We start from the raw sequence: 24278 nt of genomic DNA on the forward strand, positions 1-24278 counted from the left end.
ACAGCCCTGAGCTCTTGCATTCTTATAAGAAATTTATGACAAAGTCTGACTCTGTCACTCTGAAACTCAAAACTTGTTCATAGGGGCAACTGGTCAAGAGGAGGGAACAAACAAAACACACTTTGTCTCCTACAATCAGCATTAGGGCTTGCTGTGTTCTGCAAGAATACAGGTACTATCAGACGACCAAACTGGTAAGTCAGTAGGCAACCTAAACAAAAGGGTCACAGGGCCACGGAAAAGTCTGGATCACTAAAACACCTGAGGTAGCATTGAAACTGGCTGGGCAGGTAAAAGGGTCAAATGAAACTGTAAAGGTAACCCATGAGCAGGTGAAGACCAACGGACTGAAACATTCCAGAAAACGCTCTGGAAAACCCCCACTTAAGAGATTAGACAGTCTTTTACTCTGTTAAGATAAAGAAAGCAACGTTGTGAGAAACCATGTCTGATTTCAGTGCAGAGCAGGACTCTGAATATTAATATTTTTACCCCCTGAAAAGGCAACGTAAGTCCTTCAGTCAAAATCTAAACAAACTTTGAAAATACAGGACTTTGATGGAATTTTTTTCATTTTCACACAGATATGTGTAAACAATGCTTTAACTTTTTATTTATTTTTTTGTGAAGTAGACCAAAGTTATTTATACATGGTACACACCTGCAAATTATACATGTCAACAGTAATAAAATACCATCCTGTCTACTAAACTAAATCTGTGTGGAGGATTTCAGGCTTTGATATTTCTCATTAAAATGTTTGTCTTTCAAAGACTCAGATAGTGCTTGACTAACTTGACAAACAGGCAAACCCTGTAGAGTTGGGTGGTGATACAGTATCCTGAGGTAACTAATAGCAACAGTTTTGCCATACCTTTTATTTATTAGTCTAAAAACATCTTCTTACAAAAGCATCTGCTCTTGTAAATTATGGAAGTCAAATCCATTTAAAAGAAATAGGAACAATGCATTAAGTACCATCACAACTCTTTGAGATGGTGCAGCAGCCATGAGAGCATGGGGCTGAAGAGAAGAAAGCTACACAAGCTGAAACTCCCCCAAAAAGTTATGTTGTACAATAAAAAGTAGAGCCTCATGATTTCTACAGAATTTTAAATGAAACTGCAAGAAAATAAGTCATCTCAAAAGCTGAGGAAGTGAGCTAACGATCGCCAATCACTTCAGCAAACTTTTCTACATCATCAGCAACACAACAGTTTATCAAAAGGTGGTGTGGGTTGTCTGTGCAGGAGCGGATATTTGTCTATTAAAAAAAAAAAAAAATCATAAAAGCTTGTTTTAGGGAAAGCATTGATAGAACATTATCGTAGCCTTCATCAAACCCACTTCAATCTATTTGATGGAGCGTAATATGAAGACTGCAGACAGTCAGAGGGAAAACAGTTTTCAGTTGTTTTTGACAAAACAAGTTTTAGAGACAGCAGCATTCGAATGGGACATTTGTCCAACTAAAAAAAAAAAGCAAAAAAATTCGGCTCAGATATTTTTTTTCAGGTGTTGACTTTTATTGATTCACTTAGTTCTTACCTTGCTGCTGTATGTTCAAATACTCACCCCCAAAGGCAACAAAACAGAGAATGCAAAGGTGGGTGAAAACCTTTGCTATTCACTGTAATATGAGGAAGATGTTAAAGCTCTGAAAAACCTGATAGTCTGGTGTAGCTGTCACTACTTGAACTTTACTACTGAACTGATCCAAAAAGGATAAATGGTAACCCATTTTCCCATGGGCTCGATTTGGCTCGACTCTGGTCGACCCGGCGCTGGTTCAGTCTTTCCATGGGGTGGTACCGCCCACTTTCAGCTCGCTTCTTAGAACCTCCTCAGCTGAGGTTCCAAGCGAGCCGAGTTGACCTGAAGATTTGACATCAGCAGATTGCAGGTCACTGACTGGTCAGAGAGCAACTTTAACCATTAGAACATTTTCTTCAGAAGAAACCCACCCTTTTAAAACCCCATAACCACAGTATTCATTTCTGTTATTTACTTAAAAAAAAAAATATATATATATATCCATAAAAATGACATGTAAACCAACACCGTGGTACCATGAGGAGGTGTAAACGTTTGTGTTTGTTGGCTGATGACAGAATTCAGACGGAGCTAGACCAAATTGACTTTATTTACCAGCTTTGACCGGCAGAGCAAAGGTGGCCTTGACTCGGCAACTGCGGTAGAGAATGTGAGTGTTTTGTGACTTTATTTCACTTATTTACCCATTGATGGTAAGTTTCGGATGGCTGCGCTAAGACAACCCGCCCACATTGTGACGACGCTCAATTAAATGGAAAACTACCAAGACCATGTAGAACAGAGTCTGGTCGAATTAGGGCGGAGGGAGTCGTGCTGAGACTGGACAGTTGAAAAACAGCTTAAGTTATCAGCTCTGCAGACATAAGGCTCTTTCACAAAACAGTTCAGCGCATGTCTTTGTGCTGCCTCTGACTGTTCATAAACCACCAATTGAGCCAGCCACGTCCCAAACAGACGTGAGCTTTCAGAAATGAAGCAGGCGTCGTAGAACCAAAAGAGACTTGGAGCAGAGCTGCAAAGCCCGCTTACCTTTTCATGTTGACTGCTTCGTCTCTGTTACTACCTCGCTTCGCAGCGCAAAGCCGCATTGAGGTGGGATGGCTTTGACCCCCCTCGCCGCCTCCGTTCATTCAGAAATCACTCAGAGGTGGCCAGGAAGCGTCTAAGTCCCGGCCTGAGGTGTTTTGTGAAAGAGCTTATACTTATAGTTTTAGCCCAATACTGTACTGAAAACTATAATTGTAGGAATACGTGTTCTGATTTGATCGTGGGCGACATAAATGTAAGATTCCTGTAAAACTCATGAAATGATGCATTTACAAGAACTCTTTAACAAGTCGCTCAGCTGTACTGTGATGTTGTCCATGTAAAGCTCTTGTGAATGAGCAATAGTCAGGTATACAGTAGACGAGCCTTCTTTTCTGTCAGTGATTCTCCCTGCGTTCTTGTCTGCCCTGAGGCAGATTGCTGTAAGCCCGTTGGCTCTCAGCTGTGCCCATGCTGTTCAGGAAAGAGTAACCTGCACTAATTTGATCCTTTAATTTGTTGCAATGCTGCGAACAAGTGGCTGAAAATAAACCCTTAAAGCTAGGGGAAAAAAGGCAAATGTATTTACAGAGATGTTCATTTTTTTATTTTTTATTTTGATTTGGGTTGCACGTTTTTGCCTGCAAACATTCAGACCCAATCAAAATGTCCATCGTTGGAACACTTTGAAAGCCATGTCCATTTTCCCAAATGGACCCCGTGTCAGATCTGACAGATTTGTAAGACAAGAGTGCTTATATCAACTGGTATTTAGGAATAAAAAAAACTCAAAGCTTTTATCAGAGGTTTGATCGGAACATTTTGTCCATAAAAACAGCAGAATAAGTCATAGTGCTGCAAAAAGGCGAAGTCTAAGAGAAGGAACACTTGATTTTAGTCTTTTTCAATCCCAACCATCAGAACCTGATGAATAAAAACCTTTTCAAGACTTAAATTACATTTCTTTGACAGATTGTGGTTCTTTAGAATTGCAGTAATGGTCTAATATTCTTGAATGATCAGCTATGTTTGATAGCAAATTACTTTATCTGAACATTTAATGGCTTTGATAATTTGAGTATTTAGCCCATTGTCTTTTTCCCTTTGGTCTGTGAGACTACAAAGACTATCTTAAGTTATCATAATGGACTTGGCATTGAATGAAATTGCCTCATTTTATTTAACCATTTAAAAAAAATAGCCTGAACATTTGAAAGGATGTCCAGGTTAGATTGTGCTGTGAAGGCCCAGCATGTTCAGAATTGGCACATGCTGCAAGTGACTTTATTAGGCCAATTTTAATTTGACTTTATGGGTTCTGGCTACTTCCTAGCAATGGAACCAAAGTGTATCTTGGTCACACAATAGTTAAACATTCCTCAGCTTGAGAATTGGCCTTAGATTTATTTTTGCTTTTAGGGTTTCCTTAAATTTACTTGATTCGGTGATAATTTTAGTGTATTATTGGAAACAATGCAAATCTATGGTAATGGTTAATTTTTTATGTTTGGATGATGATAACTTCAATCACAAAGAAATATTGGCTAAAACGAGCTCTAACTCCAAACCTGACTGATTGTATTGCAACAGAATTTCTACTCCGTATAAGACAGTGATGGAGTCGTCATCCCCAAACCAGGGCGGAGAAGAAAAACATTCTTTGCCATGTGTTTTACATATTCTGTCAAAATTGCTCTAAAATAATATTTGAGTTGCGTCTCCTTTTTACTCACCACTACCAGACACATGAAGAACTAAGTTTTTTTTTATTTTTTTTTTAATTCTTTGGTGGATCTATGTGGGCTCCAAAACAAAGATTTTTAAAAATGATGACATAACAGCTTATTTTACACATGACCACTGTCACTTTGTGCCTTACATACCAAAACACTTGAGTCGTTTTAGCCTTTTTTCTGTCTGTTTCACTTTGTGATTTTGACATTGTTTAAACATTGATTGTGTGCTAAAAACAGTTAGAAACTTAAAGGAAACTGTGAACAATATATAAGAAAAAAACATTAATCTACAGTTGTCTTTGGAAAATATTTAGCCAGCTGGGAATATGCTTCCTCTGGGTTTTGATATGTTGTTAATGTGAACGTTCTTGCCGCCTAGTGGTGCGGAATGGTGTTTTAAAGTTTTGTTAAAATGTGTGGATTGAGAAGTGATTATTAAAAAACTTATGACTTTTAGTCTATCTTCTACTTTCGTTTAGCAAGAATGCTTTTTAGATTTTGAGTTTAGGGTTAAGCTGCTTATCCCGGCTGAGGTATTCAACTGTTATGATTATTTTGATAAGTACACTTCATACCACTTCATTAAGTTAATTTCCTCCTAATTTAATAGTTTTCAGCAGTTTGTTTGAAATTGTGATGCAGAAAATGTCTTTTTGTAAGTGTTTCTTATAGACCTTGAAGTGATAATAAAGAATGCTTTTGTTTTGAGGGTTTCCTGTGGAAACTGAGGCCAGAGGGGAAAAATAGAACTCATTAAAACTAGTTAAGGTAATTATAGAGTTAAATATCTCTTAAAATCTACAGTTTTCAGTGGTTGGGTCAGTTAGCTTTGCATAGGCAGATGGCACAATGAATGTGGTGTACAACAGATCCATCCATCCATCCATCCATCCATCCATCCATCCATCCATCCATCCATCCATCCATCCATCCATCCATCCATCCATCCATCCATAATTTAATTAATAAATAAAAGTTACATAAAAACAGTAAATGCCAAAGATTTCAAAATGCTTGTTACTGCCCCCCCAAACATCATTTTTTAATGCTCTTCAATAAATTTAATTTCCATTTAGTTTCTTTGTATTCACACAAAAGAAAGTCTGAAAGGGTTGGTGACACTTCAGCAGATGAAAAGGATATGTGAGAAAAATAGGGGCTAGTGCAGGTTGCTTGGACCAATTCAGAGAACTTGACCTCTTTAATAACTTTCTAAAGCTTGAAATCAACCAGAACCTGGCCACTCATATTAACGTGAAGATATGCTTTCAAAAAATGAGCGGGGAGGCTGTATGGCCACTACAAACACGCATAACATTAAAGAAAATGAGCTTAAACCTGAGGGGACATTTCTGCTAAAACAAACAACCGGCATCTGTTATGATCATGAAAGGGCACATTTTCTGCTTCTGAGCAGCAAAACAAATCAGAAAATCCCAGAGGAGCCGTCCAAACAAGTGGTCACCAGACTCAAATCAGTAGCTACAATAATTTCACTAAGGTGCACATATACTGTATAGCAGCAGAACCAGACTTGCAATACAAGTGCACACAGAATCGCTGGCCTATTATGATACATGAAATGAACAAGTAATTAATTTACAGTAGAAAACTGACAACACAAAACAGACTAACTCAAAATGTAAGAACTAGTAAAGGTGAGGGTGTGATTTGTGAGCAGCTCTGGTCCCAGGCATCATGAACAGCATGCAGGAACAAAGATGCATTGGCAGTGAACGACCCCCCTCTCAGAAATCCTCCTGAGCGGGGGGAGGTAGAGGATTAAAACACTGAACCTGTAGGTGTCTCACTTACCTTCCACCTACTGTACTGCAGCACAGAAAACAACCTACAGAATTAACCAAAAGGACTACAAGAACACACAGAACTTAATTTGCCTACTGGCTACAATGTCTTCATTTTTTAAATAGTAGTTGCCTTAAATTTATAACGATCTGTTTACTTGATAAGAGTGTGGGTACGAAATGGTAACTGATGCGTACAGAATGGTAATTGCTAAGTATGACTTGCGGGCATGAGTTGGTGATAGTTTGAATTGACTAGCACCCATTTAAAAAAATAAAATAAATAAAACGCTCCTTTGGGCTTATCTGTCAATAATTATCAAACAGAAGAAAATGAATTGCATTAAAATAAAAGTATGCAAAGTAGCATCACCTATTGAAACAAATGGTTAAAAAAATACCATGTTTGTACTATTCTGAGCACTTTTAATAAAAAAACATACAATAAATGAGTTGTTCCATGGTAACACTAAGCATATATTCCCAAAGACCTTCACAGAAAATGTGCAATAGACAGCTAAAAGTAATAGGCTGCATACAATAAGCTTAATTAATTTATTTAAAAACTCCATTATTGATCTATATTTAAAAAACATTGAGAATCCTAAAGCACTGTAGGAACTGGAACAATGTTTTGTTAATTTGTAATTAATAAGTGCCCAACAAGAAGAATTAAGAAAAGCTAAAAACTTTCAAGCTAAACATGTAAAAAAAAATTGATTTTATTTAAAATACAACCTTATTTATCAAGTCAGAGTGTCAGACTACATGAAAAGACCCCAAATTAGAGCTTGTTCTTCACTTTTTCTGACAAAATATAGTTGAAATGTGTGGCTGCAGCTGCCGGGATACTCTCCCTCAGTGGCTGTAAGCTTATGTACACCAGTATGTCTGAAAATCGAGAGCAGAGACCAAGCAGCGTTGGTTTCTTAAAATTTAGACGGTGGAAAAAAAAAAAAAAATTCTAGTGAAGTTGAGAAAAGACCTAGTTGTCAGCAGCACGTCCTCAAAATATTGTTTTCAACTTGGAGGGGTAGAAAAGTATAACAATCCAAAACTGGCGCCCACCAGTAATTATGATGCGAGTACAAAGATAATTTTTTTGTTTCTTTCCAAAGGGAAAAGGGATGTGTAGGTGTATTAATTCCTATTCCTTCCTGCTTCCTCGACTTAGAAGTTCAGATTTAGAAAAATAGCCCCCCTCCCCTCCCTTCCTTAAAGAACATTAAAAAAAAGAACTGTCAGATTGAGTGATGCCAATCGTACGTAGCATCTGTGTTCCCACTACTGCTCCCTGTAGTATATGCCACACTGTGGCAATGTGGGAAATTGACACTGTCAATTTATCAGAACAAAAGCTTTCCTCAGCAAGACGAACACACAGCTCTGGGCCCTGGAGACAAAAATCATTCCACCCCCACCCTTACCTGCATCTAAACAGAATGTAGGACATTCACAACACCAGAAATAGAAATTTCTCTCACAATTATCATTTTTGAATTTTATCCCCTGCAGTCAAAACTTAGTGTTTCACTTTAGGAGTTGGAGCTGCACTTTAATGCTAACTTTCTTAAAGTAAACAAGTGAAACAACAATAGATTCAACCAGCCGCTGCAGCCTTAATACTGGGACATTTCAGCTTGTTGATCTAGATGGGTTTTTCTTGAAATGATTATTTATATGCACAACTTAATTTAGCTGTATATTGTGGTTTATTTATTTGTATTTGTTTTATCTTTACAGGTGTTTGATCCGACCATCACTAGTCTAAATTTTTGGGTAAGTACCTGACCTGATTTTTCCTTTTCTTTTCTTTCATTTTTTGTTTTTAACATTATTAAGTATTGTACAGCTTTCTTTGGCCTTCAGGAAAAAAAGCTAGACACGATCTAACACTGAGAAACAAAACAAACAATTACAATAAAAAACATTATTTGTAATATAGCTTTGATGTTAGTTTTCTGAGTAAGTGTGTGACGTGTGTGCGCTTTGTTGCGAAAATCAAATGTGTTCAAAACATGTTAACACTTAATATCAGTGCTTTCAGACAGTAATTTGTGGCAGTGCTTAACAGATATTTATCAAAATCTTTTTGTTTTTCCTTTTTGTACTTTTATAGCTTAAACAGAAATAATCGTTTCTGACTTAAAATGTCTTTTAAATCACATTTCTTAAAACAAACAGGGCCTCATTTGCACTGCTCCTGATACTTTTAAATTGATATGTATATATTTTGTTTGTGAAAATATTTTCGTCTGCATGAACAAAAACACTGAAATCCCCATGCCGTGCCACTAGGTGGCGAGGACGTCCACATTAACGTCACGAATGCAGAAAAAGAACAATCTTAGCTTGTAAAACTTGTTCATCTTTAATATCATTTCAAATTTGTCCTCTGTGGAGGACATCCATAAACCCCAATATGTCCCACTCACTGTGTAACAATGAATTAACTCCATTTGCTATCTACAAAGGACATTTAGCGCTTTTTAATGATGCCAAATGTGAAGGGGTGGTGCTAATTACCATACAAAGATTGGGAAATTTTTTTTGCTGGTAGTCAGGAGGATATAATGCCCTCTTTTATTATTTCAGCGCTCAGTCAAAGTTTGATGGCAACAGGGTAAGTTTAACGTGAAACAGTCATCAAAAAATGGTGAAGTCATGTTGGTTGCGTGTTCAATATGCTGCTATGTCATCTTTCTTTTTTTTTTCTTTAACAAAGTTCATAATCACAAGTCTACACAGATCCACCATAAATGCCATTTCAAAACATCCATCCATCCATCCATCCATCCATCCATCCATCCATCCATCCATCCATCCATCCACACATACACACATACATACATACATACATAGTCGCGGAGAGCTGGTGTCTATCTCCAGCAGTCACTGTGCAAGAGGCAGGGGGACACCCTGAACAGGTCGCAAGTCCATTGCAGGGCCAAAAAGAGACAAACAACCATTCACCCTCTCACTCACACCTATGTTTTTGGTCTGTGGGAGGAAACCGGAGTACCCGGAGTAAACCCACGTGAGCACAGGGAGAACATGGAAACTCAACTCAGAAAGGCCCCAGGCCCAGAATCAAACCTGCAACCTTCTTGCTGGAAGATGACAGCTCTAACCACTACTTCACTGTGCCACCCTCTTCAAAACAAATCTTCACTGTAAAACATTTTTAAATATCCACGGTTTTTTCCAACAAAAACTGTTTGAGCGTGGACAGGAGGTGCAAACATGGCAGAAAATGAAGTAGTCTGGACAGAGCCCTGTGAATTACCTGTATCATAGTCATTTATTGTCATAACTATTTATAAAGAAGAAAAACTTAAATGTTGTACATCTTTTATCATTATAATACTAAATCCTGTTTTTCATTAGTTTGATTGACATGCAGTAAGGCTGAAACCTATATTTAAAAAAAAAACTATTTAGTCCATTTTTATGGTATCTTTCTGTGTTTATGATTATTGGAGTTGCATATTTACAAAAACATATTTACCTTTGACACAAAAGTTGATACCTTCATTTTGATTTGTGTTGCTTTGTTTGTGCATTTACTTCAGAAAGTGTAGTTAAAGATTGCTTGAATAAGGCTTAAAAATGGCTCTATTTGGCCTTACAAATTAAATCAAAATAGATTTTCCCTAAATGTTGATAACAAAATGTATATATATATATATATTTCCATCAGGAATTGACGCATTTAATATTAAAAATGCTAACTAGCACGTTTCTAACTGTTGAAATATTTACAGTTTATATTTTCTAATAAATGATACACCAGTAGTCTTCCCAGTAAGGTGGTTAGCAGTGTTACCTCAGAGCAAGAAGAAAATAAAGAAATTAGAAACTTGAAAATCTGTTAATGGAATATCCATAAGTTTTCTGCTGCTTACTGTTCGTTCATTGGGAGCATAGTTAAGCTTAAATTAATACATTTCTCTTTATCTCTTGATTAGCAGACACTTTTCTGACATTATCTCTGATAAGCTGATGAGAATTCCCTTAACAGCCACATCAGACTTGTGTTTGCTGTCCTGATAACACTAATGGTCTTTGGTATAATTGATTTAAGTGACGATGCACTCATTCTTTAATCTGACGGAAACATGTTTTTTAAAGTAAATGTGTATGAGAAATTATGCACACTCTGTCTAGTCAATTTACAAGCCTTAACCACACAAAAAAATGGCATGAACAAAACCGTGTTAAATCCAAATTTAAAAAGCACATACTGAATTAGGCACAAATGCTCTGATGTGCTAGTACTTAGGAAAGCTTACACTGTTGTTGAATGCCAAAATTTGATATATCTTTCAAGCAGATGGCAATGTGCTCCTATGGGAACCTAAGCTCTTCTTGACTGACTATAAAAATGTTAAACAGGTGGTCCATGTAACTTCATTCACTTTTGTGGCTTTTAACAGTGGTTTCAGGAAGTATTCAGACTCACTTCTATTTTTGGAGTTTTGTTACTGTGTTGCAGCCTGATGCTACAATTTTTTAAATTAATTTTTTCCCCTCCCTAATTCACACTCTGTACCCCATAATGACAAAGTGAAAACAGAATTTTATACAATTGTGTAAATTGAAAAAGAATAAAAAAAAAGGAAGCATCCCATTAATATAAGTTTTCACACAATTTGCAACAATACAAAAACTTTAGCTCAGGCTCCTCCCATTTCTCTTGATTGCTGCTGAGATGTTTGTACATCTCAATTGGAGTCCATCAGTGGCAAATTAAATTGATTGGACATGATTTAGAAAGGCACACAATTAATTTCATTTCAGTTTGTTTATATAACGCCAATTCACAACAAAAGTCATCTCATGGCACTATGTAATAACAATAACTTGCAGGTCAGACATACTTCTTTAAAGAAATTCTCTGAGCAAAAACCAAACAATGAGGTCAAAGGAACTGCCTGCAGAGACCAGAGACAGGATTGTGACAAGGCACAGATCTGGATATGACTACAAAAAATTCTGCTGAACTAAAGGTTCAAAAGAGCTCTGTGGCCTTAATAATTCTCAAATAGAATAAGCTTAAAACACCCAAAACTCCTCCAAGAGCTGGTCGCCTGACCACATTGTGCAATCAGGGAGAAAGAGCTTATTGAGAGAGATGACCAAGAACCTGATGGTCACTTTGGGCAAATAAATATTAAAATCAAATTCTGTCCTGCTGCCCGTTTTTTGATTTTGTGTTTCCGATTTTAGCCTAAAAGTAAAATACAAAAAACAGGCATTTATTTGTTTTTGGTGTCATATTAAAAAACAAAAAAACTAAATAACCAGTCCATTTTTTATTATTTGATTTTTGATAGTCAATTGAAAATGGAAAGAACGAATGATACACGGATTCATTAGCCGCTCATAAGTTTTTTATTTATTTATTTATTTTGTCAGGACTTTACATAGAACATCATCCTTTTAAAAAGAAAAAAAAAAGAATAAGAACAAAAATCAATTGCCTGCAAGCTAAACATCTCAAATAAGCCTTTTAGATTAGTCTTTGGATAATCTTGTTCTTTACTTTCTTTAAGAATGTGTCTGTAATTTTTATTGGAAAAAACAAGTTCAGCATTTAACATTTTTCACATTTTAATAAATGTAGTTTTTTTAAAAGAAAAAAGATTCTCATATTTTATTATATAACATCACCATGGAAACAAGTGGCTTGCAATTGCAGATGGCGTACGAGTCGGGGTCATCAGAGGTGATACTTTTACATACCCAAGGAGCTGAGTAATCTTTTCAAGACTTTTCCTTATTGCTTTTACTACTCTAAGATTGTGTGTTTGCTTCACAACGAAGACGTTACCAACCTGAAGTCCAATGTTCAGCAGGAAAGTTTGAGTTGTTAAGTGTCATCTCCTTTTATTAAGTTAAGTTTTTTAAGCCATGCAGATGAGAAATTTTGCTGAGCCACAGTAAAATATTTGTGCTGTTTTAATCGGCTCTTTCCTTTATTCATTTCAAAACCAACTTCACAAACCAACTTTGCAAAATACTGAGCACATTATGGTTGCTTTAAAGAGCAATGAGCTTAAAGCCTTTTAAGATAGAATATTGTATTGATGCTTTTTGCTTGGTTTTATTTGTTAGCCATCATTAATATACTGCAGTAACACAAAAGTAGACCGATGCAGAGCAGCTCACGTGACTGGAGCACAGCAGGCTTGGTTCTTGGTTTCTCAGAGTCTTTGTTTGGGTTCTGGCTCACAGTTCATCTGTTTGGGCCAGATTCTTGAAGCACACATCAAACTGGCAGATGACTTGCTAGGCTAGCTGCCAGCTGAATTTCAAGAACCGTTTAGCTGTTCAAATGTGTGACTTTTCGTTGGGTTTGACTAGTGTTGCAGCCAAAGGGGTTTCTTGACTCATCTGTTTGTTGGGACTTTATGTAAATGAATACATGGTTTAGTAATGCCTGCACTGCTACAGGAAAACTGATTTATAGGTTCTTCAGAAGCAATAGTTTTAGACTTGTCTCACATTCAAAACCTATGCTATTAATTAAATTTAATATAATTGTACTAAATTTAAAGTAATTATGACAACTCAATAGAAGCCAAACTCGCACAGCTTAAACTTTTTATAGTGATGGGTGATCATGTAATTGCTTGTGTGAGTTTGTTTGTCAGCAAAATAAATCATGCACTACTAAATGGATTTTAATGAAACTCTAAGGAAGAAATCATTGGATGTGGATCCACAGCTGATAACTTTTGGAGTCGGTCCAATTCAAGACGGCCACCACAGTTAATCAACTTTAAATAACACAGAAATGGCTACAACTCAGTCACTTCTACAGATATTGAGCTAAAATTTGGTGTGGTAGTAGCTGAGAGTTATCTTCAACACTTTAAGTGCCAACAGTTTGTGCAAGGTCTTTGTTGAAAACTTTGGCATGCAAGGCAGTGGACAATATGCATTACCATACCATGCCATACAAACTTTATTTCTAAAGCACTTTAAACAACCATGAGACCAAAGTTCTGAAAAGAAGAAAAAATAAGAATAAACAAAAACATAAAATAAAGTAAAAGCACCTCTACAATAAAAACAAAATAAATAACATGATTTAAAAGAAACTAAAAAAATCTACATCTCACATGGTGTCAAAGACCAAGGAGAGGGGATGGGTTTTAAAGAGGAATTTTAAAACAGACAGGGAGACCTGCCTGATGGGCAGAAGGAGGTCGTTCTACAACTTAGGAGTCACAACAGCGAAGGCACGACCCCCTCTAATCTTACGTTTAGTTTTCAGTCCACTCAGGAGCTGCTGTTCTGCTGACCGGAGAGAATGGAGGGTGTACGTACTTGTAGCAGCTCATCGAGGTAAGATGGGGCAAGGACATCAAGGACATTAAAAGCAAATACAAGAATTTTAAAATGAATCTTGAAATGTATGGGCAGCCAGTGGATTGAGGCTAAAATATGTGAAATGTGCTCATATTTGCAGTGTCGTGCAGTAGCCTTTTGTACACTCTGAAACTGAAGTGATAGAGGAACCACTAACCCCTATATAAAGAGCATTGCAATAATCCAGCCAAGTGGTCACGAAGGCGTGGATATTGGTTTAAAAACACTGCCTGGAAAGAATTAGCTTTATTTTAGCCAGTTGCCTCAACTGAAAAAAGCTTGATTTATTGACTGACCTGATTTGAGTCCACTTTCACTCCTAGGTTTACGATCGTTGGCTTTGTATATTGGGCCAAAAAAAAAACATCCACGAGGGATCTCAGTGGAGCTGCCAAAACCCATCACTTAAATACTTAAAAATGCTACTACATATCAGAACAGTGTATTTCTTGCTGTTCAGTAAGGTAGATTTTTGAAACTCTGAAAAAGCAACCAGGATGGGTATACATATTACTGAAGGTTTTCCTTTGTATAGGAGACTACAAGAGGTTCCCATACATCAAACCAATCCATTGTACAGATAAAACCTACTTTGCTTTTTTTGCAACCAGGCTTTGTGGAGTTGTGACAATTCAAGCAGTGTTCTTTCCAATGTTGCTTCAATTCATTGAAGTTTGCAGACATTTGTTTGAGCTCAGCTCTCTTGAAGCTTCAGAAATCGGGCAGATAGCCTCTCAGTATACTCTGTAATACATTTGTATACAGAGAAGTTCATGTTTGGCCCGATAAAAGCTGCAAATGGAGCCCAAATCATTGCCATCCACCACTGTGCCTTCCAGTTGGCATGAAGTGTTTTTCCTGGACTTCTGTATTTAGAGTTCTCTAAAAGTGGTGCTGTGCATTGTAGCCAAGCATTTGTTTTGGTCTCACTTCTCTAAAAGACATTATTACAGAAATCTTGTTTATTCAGATGTAATTTTGCAGACGTTAGCCATGCTCCCATGTTCTTAATAAAGAAGAGCTTTCCAAAAAACCCTTCCAAACAAGCCAAACCTAAGTTTTTATTATCTACAGTGTCATGAACCTTCACAGTGCTATGTTCAATAAGGTCTGTTGAGTTTGAAGTGTAATTTTAGGGTTTTTAATGGGAATTTTTTGAACTATTGCACAGTCTGAGTTTTGAGATTTTTTTTTTAACATCTGTTCTATTCGTATGATTTGGCAAATCAAACACAAAACTGGCTTTAAAATTCTTCTAGTAATTTTTTACTAGTAAGTTTTTATAATTTAAAAAAAGTCCACCTGATATTATTACTATTCATTCTTATCTTTAGATAAAAAAGTAAGAGAAAACCAAGACAATTCAGATTTTGTATTGTTTTATTATGCAGAATAATTTGTACCTTTTCAACTATTAGGATCAGTTTTATTTCATTTGTTTAACTATGTCTGGTACAGGGCCATTTTTGGTGGCAGATTGCATATTTGAAATGCAGACGATGATGAATCTGTTTCACTGAATCGGTGCTGCTTTGATGGCTTGAAGAGACCACGTGGCTTCACATTGCAGTGGAAAATAATAGTGTATTGACTGGCAGATGATAGAGCAATTGTAGCCTTTGTTCTTAGCTCTGCAGTTATAACTGATAGTTATGATCACTGCATATGAACACAATAAAGATGAAGGACTGTTCTTAAAAATTACTGCAGTTTTCCATAAGAGACTGGAGCTCAGGATGTTCAACAGCTGAGCTGAGATCCCCCTCTGCAAGGAAAGTCAAGAGCAGAAAACAAGTAAATAAGACATGTTTAGATGGCAAGATTAGATTAAAACAACCCCACAGTGATTAAGAGAGCTGACATAGATACCTTGGGCGGGATTTTTCGACAGACCAGTGAGCGGGTTTGGATTAGTTTTAAGCAGCTGGAGCAAATAAACAGCAGAAGCCATCAGTCAATTAAGGATGGATCTTCCCAAAAACAACTAGTTTAACTTTGCTTTTCAATTAATCTTCTTTGGGTGTCACTTAGGGTCATAGTGCTGCAGAGTGAGCAGTGGAGAAGGGAAAGATTAAGAGTCCAAACAGCTCGGCATGAGGACTAAGGCATTTAAATCAACCCCGCTCATTCTGCACAGATGCTCCTGGCCAAGTGGGATTTCAGCACTTTGTTTTTCTTCGGGAGGTTCACAAACATGTAGAAATAAATTATTTCTACAATAATTCTCAGGAGTCCAAATAAGCCCAGTTTTTAGATTCACACAGTCAGGACATTTGTTGTTTTCAAGTATTTTAAGAACATTTAAAGTTAAACATGTTTGTGTTTATTTATTTATTTTTTAAATCTTTCATTTTTTTTTCTTTCCAATTCACCAGCTGAAGATTTCATTCATCAAGTTTTGGGGTTCCGAATTTGTTGGTGATCTTTGATGTGGATCCAAATAATCAAATTATTTATATCTAAAGATTAGGTAGGAAAGCACAGGTGTAAAAATGTTTTTGAGCCAAACCATTATAAGGACTCTTGTTATAAGCCCAGTTAATCCCACTATAGAGCAGTTACAAGGACCTATGTGATTGTGCAATGCTTGAACAATGGTCAGCATGGCCATTAGCTAGAGATCAGTAGTTAGAGGTACATGTTGTGGATCTTTGGTTTATTTTTTAAAACAAAGTTTGAAATTGTGCTACAAACATTAAGAAGGAATTATAGGAGCCAAGACTTGTGCAACAGATCAGCCTCCTTCGTGCTGTGCTCATTCAAGAAAAACACGTCATAACAGCCTGCAGAGACTTTTGCAGCTTCTACTTCAGTGATGCCAATGCAGTTTTAACATACAGGTACTGGAAGAGTCTTCAATTTGCTCGGCAAAATCATGTGAGTTTATCTATGGACCAATCACATTCCTTGATGTCACTCAAATCTCTGTTTAACCAAGAAAGCACCTACTCTAAAGCAGGAACTAAAAAATAGCCAGATGAAAGTAGTTAGAAAAGGTCTTTGAAGGGTCAAAGTACTGGCAATGTGAAAACAAAGCAAAAGGTGAACTACATCAAATTGTTCTAAAAACTGTGGAAAGGTCCCCTGAAGCCTGAAGACTCCTATGGGCCAACGAGGACTGAAATTTGACTTGAAATGACCAAACATTCACAACCAAATATTATTCAAAACCAAGAATAAAACACCCAAAAGATATCAATTCTCATGAGGTCACTATAATTGCATTGAATTATTTTCAACTTGTTTTTAACATGATGAAGCAATTTCTGAAGTTCTCCCAGAGTGAGTGAGAAACTTACAGCTGTCTTAGCCTGTTTTTAAAGAGAGCATGAGGAAACTCTGACATGATAAAGTTTTGGATGAAAAAATCCTTCATTGTTAAAAAAAAACGTGTGGTTGACAATCCAGCGGAGAAGGTGAAGGAAATGAGGAGGTGGCTGCCAGATACTAGTCCTTTCTCTGCGTTCAACTGAAGTAATACCTGCAAGTCGAGACAAAGGGGGGAGGGGGGGACACACTGTGGCTTTTTGTCTGCGTCTTTCACTGCGCCAAACCTCCATTATTTGGGCACAATTGTAATGTGAAATCTCCGTCTACTGCAATTGGCTAAATAGTAGCTCAAGTATTGAAAAAAGCTCTGATGAATTTCTCTCAAGCCTACACTCATTCATCTGTGCCACGCTAAGGCGATTCTTGTGCAAAGTCATCTGTATTCAGTAAACAAAGTGTATTGATGAGTTGACACTATGTGGCTTTGCCAGTGAGTGAGCTGAAGAAGAGATTATGTCCTTGAGCCAAAACCCAATAGAAGTTTGAATAAGGGGATAGATGTGCAATGCTTATTGTTTCAAGAGAGGATAAGCTGTGTTCAACATTTAACTAACAGCTCAATACCTGCATTATGAAAAGGCTTGGAAATCTCTGACTTGTCCTAGTGGAAAAAATGTCTCAGAATAATAAATCCACAAGTTTCCATGAGTCCACGAAGATAAATCCTGGGGTTAGAATTTGTCTTTTGGGAGGAGTGAGATTCAACACTTGTTTTGATATCATCTTACAGAGTGATGTAACTAAAGGAGCTTTTCTGAGGACCAAAAACTTCCACTGAGCGAGAGGGAAAAGGTGCAACTACAGCACCATATGGCATAGACTGAAGAATCCAGAAATCAGTTAATCCACCGGCCGTACGGTACAGGGATTATTCCTTCTGTGACTTTTGTCTGTTTTTACATCTTGCTTTTTGTTCACCCATCAGACAGTTTGCTTTCAAGCTGTTGTTATTCAGCTCCAAGAGATGTTGCATGCTGTTTACAACTACTTAAAGGTACTTTTTGAGTAAGCCTATACTTAGATACCCTGGACGGAAAACAGATGAGGAGCAGATGTTGGCAAATCTGATTTTTTTCTCATTTTCTCCAAGAGCAGCATTGATTTAGTGATGGAACATCTAAAAATGGAAAAAAACAAACAAACAAAAAAAACCTTAAACTTAAAAATAAAAGTTCTAGTTAGATTAAAGCATTTAATCATGTTTTTGTTTGTAATGAAGCTAGATGGACATTGCAGTGGCGTTATTTGAAATACTATATATTGTCAGATAGAAGTTGGCCATGTGTGATACAGATTTATGAGGCTGTTTTGACTTTCCGTGAGGTTGATTCAAATTTCCAAGTGGAATATCAAAACCATTGCATAGTAAGGTTGACTGTTGGTCAGACAACATGTTCCTTTATTCCTCTTGATACAAGACCTTTGTGACCAAAGTTTAAAATAGAAATGTATTTTCCTCCCAAAGTTAAAATTAACCACAGTAATTCTGTGTGTGTTGGTTTAGATGTTTAGATGTTTGTTAATCATGATGATGTTTGTTTTAAGATCATCACTGCATTTAAAGGCTAATCAGATGTCAAAATGTGAGCTTTTTGTCTTTTGACAACTGGAATGCAAACAGACAGTTCGTATTGCACGGTAATCTTCAGATACGTTTCATGTCGTCATTTCTGTTTGCAGTGTGTGAAGGGTTATGTAATGCTATGTGTGTGATGAAATAATTTGATTTATTGTTGGGGTTCTCCAAGGACCAAGACAGTCTAAAATTTCACAACATGTTTTATGCACAGTTTTTTTCTGTTATGAAATGTTTCTTTTGTTTAAAAGGTTGATTTCGAAAAGCAGCTCTAGAGCCTTTCTCCCACAGCTACAATTACTAACACTCACAAAGGCCTTTTGGGTGCAATGAGAAAATGTTTACCCTGAATTCAGGATGTTAGGTGGCTCTAACTCTCATATTACTGGGATTCAAATTCCTTTTTTAGTTGCTTGTTGTCAATGGGTCTGCATGGTGGTACGGTTGGCTAGTGCAGTTTCCCCACTACAAGAAGGTCCTGATCTTTCAAAGATTTTAAAATGTTTATAATTTTACGCTTCCAAGATTGGTAGACAAACACATCTCCTGAAGATTAGCAGGTGAAACGATGTGCCGAATTTATTTGCAAAACCTTTGGGCTAAAAACTGGGAGGAAAAAAAAGAGAAAAACCTTGTGTTTGTGCTGGTAACTGCTGCAATTGCTTTATTCTTTCTCCCTATTCTTTTGCACCCGGTTAGGTTCTATCGTTCATTGTGTCAACCATCTGTTTTCTAAACCGGCCTGATCCTGCTTAGTCACAGGGAACTAGTGTCAGTCTCCAGAGGTCAATTGGAAAGAAGTGGGGAACACCCTGGACAGATTGCCAGTCCGTCCCAGACTAGACTCTGAGTTTTTCATTTGTCTTTGATCTGAACAAAGATAGTCTTAAATAGCCTACATTTCTACTATTTGTTTCATTTCATTTCATTTTTTTAATATTTTGTTTTTGGTCTGTGTGCATTGGTGCAGTCAATACTGTTTAGAGATATTTTTCAAAACTTTTGAAACTTGATAATTGTCAGCAATACATTTTCCAAGGCCCCCAGACGGCTAACTGTCATCCGATTGATTAAAACCACCTGACTGTTAATCCAGGAGATTAAATACTTTTACCACTGAGAAATATGCAACATGGTTATTTCTTCAAAGAATCATTGCAGTCTGCAATGATGTTGTTGTTGTTTTTATATTGTAAAATTGTTTTTTCCCCCATCTATCTATTTTAGGACTTGCGTATAAATCAAATGACATTTTACATCTTATTAATATAAATGTATGAAATTCTAAAGGGCACCACTGTAATGCTGTGATTTGCACCACTAACTGAGTTCAGCTGGTAAATTTAAATTGGAAAAAGAAAAACAAGATTTTTAAGCAAATCAGGCAATCCCTGATCAAAGCTTTTAATTGACTTGGGGTTTTATTTTTTACTTGAAGTTTACTTTGGTTGAAAACACCATGGCTTATCTTTTCAGTGTGATGTGAGTTTATGTCACAAAGACATGACTAAATACATTTAAAATCACATTATCAATGCAGTGAGTCAACCATAACCACCCAGTTAAAGTTTTAAATAAACCTGGTTCAAAATTGATTTATAGGTCTTATACTGCACACATACAATTACACAACACACACACAGCTGACAGCTTGATCCCTCAAACTGGAAGCTTGCCTCAGTCATATTTCACCGCTCCAGTCATCACAGAGCGAGCTGTTACTGTCGTGAACCCAGACAATTGACTTGTTTGTGAGTTTGAGATCATAATTAACTCTGTCCAATGGTCAAATGTGATCTTTTTGCAATTCGTGCTTTTCTCATGTGAATTCCAGCCTCTTTGAGTCTTCATAAATTATATTTCAGAAAGATTTTAGTATGCCTTTTTTTTGTCATGGGAAACCCAAGTCAACTTAATTACCTATCCTCACATGGTAGACCGTCCTTGAAACGCCCAGCCGTAAGGATGTGTGCAGCAATTAAACTCTTCTCATTGTAACCAGTTTTACATCCTCAAACACCTTTAGAAATGTGATTCTTACCACAGAGGACAATTGTTTAAAATAAAGTCCTCTCAGCTTTAGCCCCAAAACAAACCCTGCTTAGAGTCTCTTCCTGACATCAAGGGCTTACTTCCAAAACCAAAGACAACAATTAACATACAAGGTTGAGGACTGCTCCATGATCATTTTTCTCACATTCTCTGGCTGTCTGCAGGAAGCTGCATTAAAAACGTCCTCCTGTTCAATCGTACACATTTTCTTTACCAGTGATAAGAAGCCGTAGGTTAGTACTTGTCAGATGAGGCTGATTATTGATGGTTTGATGTGATGTTTTATCTTTTCAAGGCAAGTCCACACTTCCTCTGATTCGCTGTTGCTACCTCCCAGACAGGCTTTACTGTGTTGACTTTGCCCCAGAGTGCTCCTAAACCACAGGCACTGATTAGCTACCTATCCCAGAGTGACACGTGTAGCTCTGGGCCAGTGTTGAATAATGGTCCTTCATTTGATTTAATTTTAAGCTTTCATAGCTACAGCTGAGCTGTGGGGCTTTTTTTTTTTTTTTTGGTGGCATGAACCGATGTTGTTCCCAACACTGCTTTTTCCCCTCTTTTTTTTCTGTACACACAAGCAGTAATGTGAAAAAAAAAAATGCTTTTAAAAGGGTTAACCATGAACTTAACAAAATAGATTTTTTTTGTAGATGATCACAAACAGGAAACTATTATGATGTTGTTGACATCACCATAAGATAATGGTAATGCACCAAGTTGTTTGTTAACCACTATGCTTTTCCAGAAGACGTGCTAATTCTACTCTTCACCGCAAGTCTTAATCCCAACTGTGGACATATTTTTACCAAAAACCTGAAAACATGCAGTAGTCCTAAATTATACAGCAGTTGCTAAGGTTACCCTTGTTAAGATGAATGTAATAAATCAATCTTTATATTAGAATTGCTTTGTTTCACATATATGAAAAGTTTTTTTTTTTTTTAGTAGTTTGATGGTGGGCTGTTGTGAAAAGCTTAAATAGCTGTAACATTGTCTTGCTCTCTCTCCTTTTTATTTAACTACATGTGACTGGAGCGAACGCTGTTTGGTGGACCAGGGAAAAATATTCCATATAATAATTAATGTTTACAAGGCAGCGGTGAGACCAGCCGTGTTGTATGATTTGGAGACAGTGGGACTGACAAAAAGACAGGAGACAGAACTGAAAGTGGCAGAGCTGAAAATGTTGAGGTTCTCCTTGGGAGGGACAAGGATGGACAGAGTTAGGAATGAGGTCATCAGAGGTCCAGCACAGGTTAAACGTCTGGGAGATAAAGTTAGAGAGGCCAGACTGAGATGGTTTGGACATGTGCAGAGGAGGGACAGGGGGTATATTGGTAGAAGCATGTTAGAGATGCAGCTGCCAGAAAAAAGACAAAGAGAAGATCTATGGATGCAGTTAGAGAGGACATGGAGGACAGAGGACACAGAAGACGGAGTTAGGTGGAGGAGGATGACTCGGTGTGGAGACCCCCTGAAAAGGGAACAACTGAAAGAAGTTTCTAATTTCTAAGTGTGCATTTTGCTGGAAAACCCTATCTCAAAGTTTACAATACTTTTTCAGTTGAAATGGAAATGAGAGTTAGCGATCAAACCTTTTGTGTGAGGGTAAACCTATTAACTAATTTGTGGTAGCACAGTATGCTGTGCTTTGGGTCAGAGTGGTTTTACACTTCAAATGATCATAACTAACAGGTTGAAAAACACTATTGAGAGATCTGACCTCTTTGTTCCACCATCATCACAAGAACAACAAAGAAAGAAACATTTGCTATGGTAAAAAAATGTCCCATTCCTCCACAATATCATCACCCACTTCTAGGTAGGATTTCCAAATAATATTCCAAAAATCTTTAGCCCCAAATTAGCTGAATTGTAGGGCCCCTTGAAATTTTTTTTTTTTTTTTTTTTGCAGTCTGTTATTTTCCCACCAATTTTAATTTTTTTCTACCTGTTATTATTGTTACACATGTAAAATTAAAAACCAATACAGTTTGGAGAGAAAATTAACAAATTAAAATTCAAATACATGCTATCACACTCCTTTTGTACCGATGTATCTTACTGCATCACAAGTTTTCATGTCAAAGTAAAAAAAATACATAAAAAAAAATCATTTTATCAGTTGTTTTTGCCAAGAATGTTTGCTTACTAAATGCATGTTTCATTAATATTTATTTAAACACCATCAGTTCTTCCATTTAGTTGATGGCACTTTGAACTAATAAAACTACAAAAAAAAGAAAAGAAATTAAGGCTTGTTTGATTATTACATCCATCCATGTGTAGCATGTATCTGTAACCCACCATCACCCACTAAAACTATGTAAAGATGGATAATCTCTTGTCATTTGCTATTGATTTGCAGGAAATGTGAAATACACAGATTATTCCTTTGTTTGATGTTGATCCAAATATTATTTTTAAGTATCTACTGCAGAGGTATGCGAGACATGGTTAAAGTTGCGTTGGGATATATTTACAGCTGTCAGTCAGTAACCTCCTGAGACGCTGATAAGCTAAACTCCTGAGACTTTGCATCTTTACCACTTGCAGTTTCAAGGAGCACATACTTCAGTCATGCAAGCCATCCTATTCTATTTGATATATCCCAAGCCAATACAAGCTGTCAGTCAGCATTAAAGTCAGATTCACATATTTACAGAAAAGTTGTGGTGTTTTCATTAGGGAGCAAAGGCCAAAAAACTCCAGTCAACTACTCAACAGCTGTTCAAAAAAATCCTGCACTTTTTGCGACTTTTAAGGTGTTTATTCAACAAGCGTAGCTGTTAACTTGTGGAATTGGTGTTTTCACGCCCAACTGATGAAAGAATAGGATTTTAACTTTTACTGTAGTTCTGAAACGCTGCAAAACAAAAAAAAATAATATACTTAAACAGACTTGTTGTGAGTATTTTGAGCTGCATGATATCTCAATAAGACTTTTCACTCATGAAACTTTTGCCTCTTTTCAATTGAAGTGGTTCTGTTGAAAACCTTGATTGTGAAAGCTGGCACTTTGCACTATGAAGGCGAAAGTGGCTGTGAGCTTATATTCACAGCTGTTCGGACTTCACATAAATGTTCCAAATAAAACATTTCAGTCTTTCTGTTTGTAATCGAACACTGTTGCGCATCAGTCTTTTGGGGGTTAGAGTTGGTTCTTCTGTGGTTGTTTTGGTGATTTATAACAGAAAGATAGGGTTTTACAGGTTAGCACTGGCTCCAGTATAAAACCTCTTTGGAAGAAAACTCCTTGTTCTGCTCCTTCTTTATGGTTCCTGCATCTTCAGTTATTGGCACAGAAAAAAACAACAACAACATAAAAGATTCACAAGAAGTTTTAAATCTAAGGTTTAGTAAGCAAAGTTCAAACATTACACTAGTATTTGACAAAGGACAAGTCCTCCTAATTGAATCGCTCTGGAACACAGAAGTCTGTTATAAGACATGTCTTTGTAGTAAATTTGCAGTTTGGTGTGTTTTTGTTCCCATATTAGATCATTTTGCTTTAGTTTGCATCTTGAGAAGACCCAGTTGTGATTCTTCTACACTGATCAACAGATATAGTTCTGCTATAGACACACCTCCACCCCTTAAAATTTCCTGCCCCCCTGGTATCATTTTAAGAACCCCCAGAACATAAAATTTAGCAGCAAAATGGGAAAAATAATGTTCAGCACTCCTATCCATCCATCCATCCATCCATTGTCTTCCGCTTATCCGGGGTCGGGTCGCGGGGGCAGCAGCCTAAGCAGGGAGACCCAGACTTCCCTCTCCCCAGCCACTTGGGCCAGCTCCTCCGGGGGAATCCCAAGG

General features: G+C 37.0%; 1 protein-coding gene across 6 annotated transcripts in view; it reads left to right on the top strand.

Moving 5' to 3' along the window:
• Window positions 1-24278, top strand: part of lpp (LIM domain containing preferred translocation partner in lipoma) — a 193850-nt gene that overhangs the window by 22924 nt on the left and 146648 nt on the right. For 4 of the 6 annotated variants that reach the window (XM_017423525.3, XM_037974310.1, XM_037974311.1 and 1 more), the window contains one exon: window positions 7865-7900. Coding sequence is in view for 2 of the 6 variants with exons in the window: in XM_017423523.3 (XP_017279012.1) it covers window positions 8734-8744 (11 nt within the window). In the remaining 4 variants the exon portion in view is untranslated. Of the gene's footprint in view, window positions 1-7864; window positions 7901-8716; window positions 8745-24278 lie in introns of all 6 variants that reach the window. The other 2 variants (XM_017423523.3, XM_017423524.3) reach the window with 1 other exon arrangement.

The sequence above is a fragment of the Kryptolebias marmoratus genome, linkage group LG24 (assembly GCF_001649575.2).
Source record: "Kryptolebias marmoratus isolate JLee-2015 linkage group LG24, ASM164957v2, whole genome shotgun sequence".
NCBI classification, from domain to species: domain Eukaryota; kingdom Metazoa; phylum Chordata; class Actinopteri; order Cyprinodontiformes; family Rivulidae; genus Kryptolebias; species Kryptolebias marmoratus.